The 7,006-nt window shown below is 32.4% G+C and overlaps 1 protein-coding gene across 7 annotated transcripts in view; it reads left to right on the forward strand.

Moving 5' to 3' along the window:
- Positions 1-7,006, forward strand: part of LOC107028589 — a 13,314-nt gene extending 6,308 nt beyond the window's left edge. For 3 of the 7 annotated variants that reach the window (XM_027918944.1, XM_015229715.2, XM_015229714.2), the window contains exons 6-10: positions 3,539-5,815; positions 5,971-6,084; positions 6,169-6,351; positions 6,578-6,622; positions 6,712-7,006. In XM_027918944.1, the coding sequence (XP_027774745.1) occupies positions 3,539-3,752 (214 nt within the window). In that variant the 3' untranslated portion in view covers positions 3,753-5,815; positions 5,971-6,084; positions 6,169-6,351; positions 6,578-6,622; positions 6,712-7,006. Of the gene's footprint in view, positions 1-3,538; positions 5,816-5,970; positions 6,085-6,168; positions 6,352-6,577; positions 6,623-6,711 lie in introns of those variants that run through there. The other 4 variants (XM_015229717.2, XM_027918945.1, XM_015229716.2 and 1 more) reach the window with 4 other exon arrangements.

Here is a 7,006-nt window from a genome sequence, read left to right on the forward strand (position 1 = left end):
TATATATATATATATATGTTCATCGCTAGAGTTCACATCATTATTTTAAAATTGAGATGTTAGTGAGATTAAGCTTGCCAACTGTTAGCTCTGATATCCTGTTTAATTGTGTAAACTATTCAGCTTAAAAATTGGAATGGCAGAGAGGAACCCTTTTATTGATCTCATTATGTCTGTAGTATGCCCTCTTCCTCTGATGTGTAAGCACGATATTTTTCCTTTTGCACCAAGCACATGGAGATATTTCGTTGATGGACTGCAGGGAGACTCGAATCTAGAAATATTAAAGAATTTGGGCACATCCAATCCAAAACCGTACGGTAGTGGTTGGAGTAATACAAAATATTTATGAACCCTTTGCCTATTGGAAATATTTTTACTTTTACTTTGTAGAAAGGAGGATCCTTATAAGATGCAATCTAGTTTTATGTTAGGAAAGGAATTGCAGATGTTTCAAAGGGAAGATGGATAGTGAACAGCAGCTTAAATACAACTGTTTATGGCTTTTAGCTTTTTTGTGCAATGAGTAATCTCGCGGATGTAAAGGATAAACATAGCAAGATAAATTTTTCATGTAATCTTTGCAACAATAGGGATCTCCTTATAATACTTGTACTGTTTTAGCACCATCTTAGCACTAAGCTTTTCCTTTTTTTTAATATACAACTTACTTTTCAACAAAAAAAAATTAAAATGCTGCAATATAGCAAGGCCCATTAAATATAGGATAAATTACCTATATACACATCTTTTCTTTTCATAATCTCCATCATTCCCTACAAGTTTTAAAATTTTCCAAAATCCCTTATTTTACTCCCAAACTCCAAACATTTGATACATAAATCCTAACTCCCAAAATTAATATTTATTCCTTCGTTATTTCAATCCACAAATCACTCCCTATACCACACCAAAAATGGAATCAAAATTTCAGAAAATAATTTTTATTTCTCAACAATAGAATTTCATATTATAATAATAAAAAGTAAAAATAACATCAAAGTTGATAAATCAATCGTTATTTCTAAAAAAAAAATCAAATTAAGAAAATGAAAAAATAAGATAAAAGCAAAAAACTTATAAAAAAAGCCAAAAAAATAAAATTGATTAAATCATAAAAAAATTATATGTTGAATCAAGATTTAGAAAAACTCTTTTACTTTTTGGTGATGAATTTTTTTAAAAAAAATAACAAATGATTGAGATTTGAGAATAACGTAAAAAAAGAAATAGGAAAAATAATAACAACAAAAATAAAAATCAAATAATAGAAAGAAAATCAATTGATTGCTATACCTTATCAATCACAAATTACTATATTATGGAAGAATATTTGTTATTTAATTATATTAGGATTTTTTTCATATTTAATTATTTTATTATTAAATAATATTTTCCTTATTTCATTCATATTGTTAGAAATCTTTTGTTAGAAATCAAAAACTAGAAATTCTTATTTGATTTGCAATGTTTATACATGTTCGAATTTTAAATCTACATTGAAATACAAGTTCAAAAAAAGAGAAAGAAATAGTTGGATCAGTCATTACACGATTATCACTGCCAAAGACACAATGTATCTCATATATTTTGATTCTTAAATTAGTCTTGTTAGTGTTATTATTGATTCGATACATCACTGCTACAATCGTTGTTTGTTACATGCATCTGATACTTAATTTTCAATGTATCTTGTTTATTTTGATAAAAACACTATGTATCAAATTAAATATCTTGATACATAAATACGTAAACATTGATAATCTTATTGTATCAAATACGTAATCAACTACTAAATGATACCTTTATAGATACACTTTATTTCAGCTTACACACACTATTCTTTCACAACCTTATTGTATCAGATACATTGTTATCAACAAAAAAAAATTATAGAAAAAAGCATCTGATCAACTTGAAATCTTCCACAATTACATATTTATCTTTCAAGGCAAGCAATATATCTTTCTTCTAGAATCATAGACTGAATAAAGATACTCTGATGATTCAAAAACCTGTTAACATTAAAGAAATTAGTGATACATTCCGTAAAACAGTTATTTCTATGCATCAATCACAAATAATCAAACAACTAAACTTATATACTTATATCAGGTACAAAATATAACTTTAATCTGATACATACCTCATTCTTGAACATTTTGATGCTTTTACAACAAAATATATGCATAATGTATCATCTATAAAGTATAGTATTCCACAAACAACAAGATATACAAATAATAATGTATCATGTTAGATATTTGGTCATGAAACAATAATTTAAATTAATATTACATGTATCACACAGTAACTTGTTGATCTTTAATTCCAAGATTAGTTATTTAATATATCTAATTAATAGGAGTGTAGTACTTATCAATTTATACAAGAAACACAAATACTAATGTATCACGACTGTATGGTCATCTAAAAAATATAAATAAAAACCGAATGAACAACACAATATATATAGTTTCATACCTCTGATTGTCAGATTTATTTTACTATGCAATTAAAACTCTGATCTATCTTATACATTGCAAATCGAGACTCATATTTTTTCCAGATTTTTGAATGTCAGATTTTTTTTTCAGATTCTTCATTGTCTTAGCAAAATCAAAATATTCATGATGTACCTTCTCATTGTTTTTTTGATTTTGAATCAAAATTGAAAGGATCTTCGACGAATAGGAAGAAGAAATTTAAAATCCCACTTATGTATCATTCATAACTCACCTTGATTTTCCAGATTCTTGAACGTATTCATGATCATGTATCGGCTATTGTTTCAACTTTTAAAATCTATTATGATTGGGGAAAGAATTGAAAGATGAAAATTTGAATTGTTTGAAACCATACGAATTTGGAATAGAATTGAGAGAAAAAAATTTAAATTTTGAATTGAAGGCGGACAGATTTGGAAGAGAATTGGAGAAGAAAATTTAAATTTTGATTTGATTAAATCTGATAAGATTTTGAAGAGATTGAAATCAATTAAATTTGCGTGATTTGAGGAACTAACAATCAATTTTATATTCTCTTTCCTTTAAAAGTGTAACTGAATTTGTTTTAATGTATCATATTTAATGTATCCGACTTATTTGCTATGTATTCGAATAACATTATTTTTAAGGGATTTTCGTAAATTTAAAAAGAGTAGGGATAGAATGTAATTTAAATCTTACACTATGGGATTTAGGTAAGTTATACTTAAATATATCCTTCAAAGTTATATGAGAACCATAGACAAAGGAGGAGCTTAAAGGTTAAGACCCTCCACTAACCAAAAGGTTGAGTTTCAAGTTACTTGGGTAACAAAGTGGGAAAAGATTACTGTTGGGCTCCTAGGTAGGGGGGTTGGGAAATTGAATTCTTTATATCAATGAAAAGTTATTTAGAACTATACTATAACAATAAAAATCAGTAACAGTTTTTCTTTCAATCATCATGTCTGTGTATATGCATTTGACTTGATCTTATTCTAGTCCTTCAAATTTTTTGTTCTGATTGATTTCTCGGTTTTACATGGGCTTAGACATGGAGGCTCTGAAGGTAATATTTCTCCATCAGTTGAGCAAGCAAATTACTTTTCGGAAGCATCAAATTCATTTATGTCTTGTCTCTTTAACTGTGCTGTTCAGCCGGATGTTTTTGTTGAAAAACATCCTTTCATTGGTGAACCTCTGGATACTACTCAGGTAGAACAAAATGACGCTTCTGGCTGCATTAACAACTTATTTGCTTGTTAGTTGAATGACGGTCAGAAAGTGTCTTTGGACAATGTGGCTTCTTTGCAGGAAGTGATTTAATGTGGAATAGGATAAATAAACTGGAGTGTCACTATTCTCAATGGAGAGATGTTAAAAAGGTGACTGGAGCAGTTAGTCTGACATTTAAGGAACAAATAACAGGTTTCCTCAACATGGATAAAATGAGGGGACAAAGTGTTGATGCCGGTATAAACAAACCCAGTTGTGATGTAGCTTTTCAAAATGTTGCTGATGCTTGTGATGTAGCTTTTCAAAATGTTGCTGATGCCGGTGGAAACAAACCGAGTTGTGATGTAGCTTTTCAAAATATTGAATATCTAAAGGAACCAGAAATATCCAATGTTTCTTCTGGAGGATCTGCACCTGTTGTTAGTGAGGCATCTGCGGTGATTCATGACAATGAGTTCACTACTGATGATCAAAAGACTGGCAAGTAATGTTGTTGATGAAGGATCAAGAATCAACAGATGCTGGTCATCTAGTGATGCACAAGGCAGTGAACAAAGTGCTGAGTTTCTTGGTGTTGCTTGTGAATTCAACCCCATGGATGCAGGACCATCCAAAGGGTTTGCTGATAATTCTTCTGATAGTCTGATTGATGAACTTCGACTAAAAGATCCCTTAACATTGAACAAAATGCAGAACCATTCTAGCTTCAGCATTCAAGAAAAGAGCCACTATATTCAGAAAGTGTCTGATTTCTCCAAAAAGGTGATTAGAAAAAGAACCAAATGGAGAAAGTTGGATACAACTCTTCCTACCGTCTACTCTGCTTGTGGCTATCCAGAGGACACTTGTGGTTCTGGTCTGCAACATCCATGCAATGATGGAAAAGGTGCCCCCCTATCTGAAAATGACAGTGCAGAAAAATGTGTGTATTCCATATAGAACCAAGTTTCAGAGAAAGGAGATTCAGAATGCGTTCATTGAATACTCTTTCTTGCACTGGTAAAGTTAATTGCCATGATGCAAAAGCTGTTGGTACTCAGTCAGATCTTTTAAAGGTCAGTGATGATGATACCTTTGTATCTTGTGAATTACCTAGAAGAAAGAGACTGAAACTGGACACTGCAACACCTGTTAGGCAGGCAGATGAGGGATATTATCTAGGTGTTGATGCTGCGGCTAAGTGCAGTTTTATAGATACCTCTATGTTTCCTGAGATGCATGAGAAGGCTTATAGAAGGGCTGTAAGACCTATAGTGGGGCAGAAATATGGAGTAATTTCTAATGCGAATCCATCAAAACCAGTCAAATTTGTTTCTCTAAGAAAAATTTGTGACTTATTGGAAAAGTATAGCTCTTCTGGAAACTCAACTGCTAAATTGACTTCTGTAAAATTCAGGAAGGCAAGTGCAAAAGAAAAACATCGACGCATTAACAGGTCTCCATATCTCAAGAAAGTCAAAAGTTGTAATGCCAATTGTGTTGTAACTACCAAAAAATCTAAAAGTCGTCTCTTGACATCTAGTGAATTGGATCCTTGCCAATCATTAGAGCAATCCAAAAGAGCACGTTGCCATGGAGGTGAACAAGGGGCTCACTTATTCTACTCTCTAGAGAAGAGAAGGTATGATTACCTTATAGAAACTGGTAATATTGCAGATGATTCTCTGCCAACTCCACTGAAGCCATTGTCCTAGGAGTTTCACAAACAGGGCCTTAATGAGTTGACACTTGAAATAACCTGGTTCTCAAATCGCTCTAGGGACATTTCTAACAATAATATGGTTGCTACTGTAGGTATTCATCCAGGAGAAGGAGGTTCTACCTGTGCCCGAACAGAGTTTTGTTGTTTCGTAATAACAGTTTAGATATGCTTGACTCCTGGATAAAGATTTTCTAAGATTGTTCTACCTTCAGAGATACAAGGGCCACAAAAAGGAAGGACTGCGGTATAATCTTCATCAGTATTCTGAGTCTTGCGGTGGAGGCCTTGTTGCCAGGAGCAATTAAATGCCTGGATTCACATAACTGGACAAAAGCCATCAAGAAAGGAGATGCTGAGGCTTCCACCTAAAGATGTTGGATATGATTATCGGGTATGTCTGGAACAGTTGGGTTGCTTGATCATTGTCAAATCTATAGTGTTCCTACTGAGAAGTCACGTGTATAACTTTTTTAATTCTTGTGCGCTTTGATTACAGTCTATGCTACTGATGTGTTCTTACTTCTTTTTTACTCTTTATTTTTGCAGAAGGAATATGTTCACTATAAGCACTCCAAAGGGTGGAAGAGTTTGGTTGTGTATAAATCTGGCATTCATGCTCTTGGTCTTTACACGTCTAGGTTTATTTTACAAAGCGAAATGGTCTCATCTGTCTCTATTCTCTTCCTCTGAATTTGTAAGTTTCTCATCAGCAAATTTAACTTTAGTTTCACTTTTTACCTCTAGGTTGTTGAATATGTGGGTGAGATAGTGGGGCTTCGGGTCGCTGACAAAAGAGAAAATGAGTACCTGTCAGGAAAGAAATTGCAGTACAAGAGTGCTTGTTATTTCTTTAGGATTGATCAAGAGCATATAATCGATGCAACCCAAAAGGGAGGGATTGCTCGATTTGTGAACCATTCATGCCTGGTAAGTGTCTTCCGTAGCAATTTTGTCCAGTTATTCCCCCTGCTCAATTATGTTGCTCTTTCGTATAACTATTTTGATGAAGTGCTTGCTCTTTGACATTTTGTTTCTTTCGTCATCTCTGCTTTTGATGTAATTTATGTTTTTACAAGAGAAAAGATTGACGTCAGTTTGATTGATCAAGTATGATGGACTCATCTTTTCTTGTTTTGCTAATTCATTTTACCAGCCAAACTGTGTTGCCAGAATCATTTCTGTGAGGAATGAGAAGAAGGTAGATAGATACATTCCACTCTACTTCTTTTCGCTTATATTTCATAGTTATCTCAATCAAAAAATGTAAATAATAGTGAGATAATGCAGGTAGTATTTTTCGCTGAGAGAGATATCTATCCTGGAGAAGAGATTACATATGATAACAATTTTAACCATGAAGATGAAGGCGAAAAAATTCCCTGCTACTGTAATTCAAAGAATTGCCGGCTGTATCTGAACTGACAGAGCTTGATACTTGTTCATTCGTTCATTTGTTCATAATCTGGGAGCCATTTGAAGTATATGGATGTAATTGTTTGGCCTAATATTCTCGTGTATAATCTTGTACATTCATATGTATGTAAATAAATAAGTATTTTATATTTTTACGTTAACATCTACA

Source organism: Solanum pennellii, chromosome 8 (assembly GCF_001406875.1).
Source record: "Solanum pennellii chromosome 8, SPENNV200".
NCBI lineage: Eukaryota > Viridiplantae > Streptophyta > Magnoliopsida > Solanales > Solanaceae > Solanum > Solanum pennellii.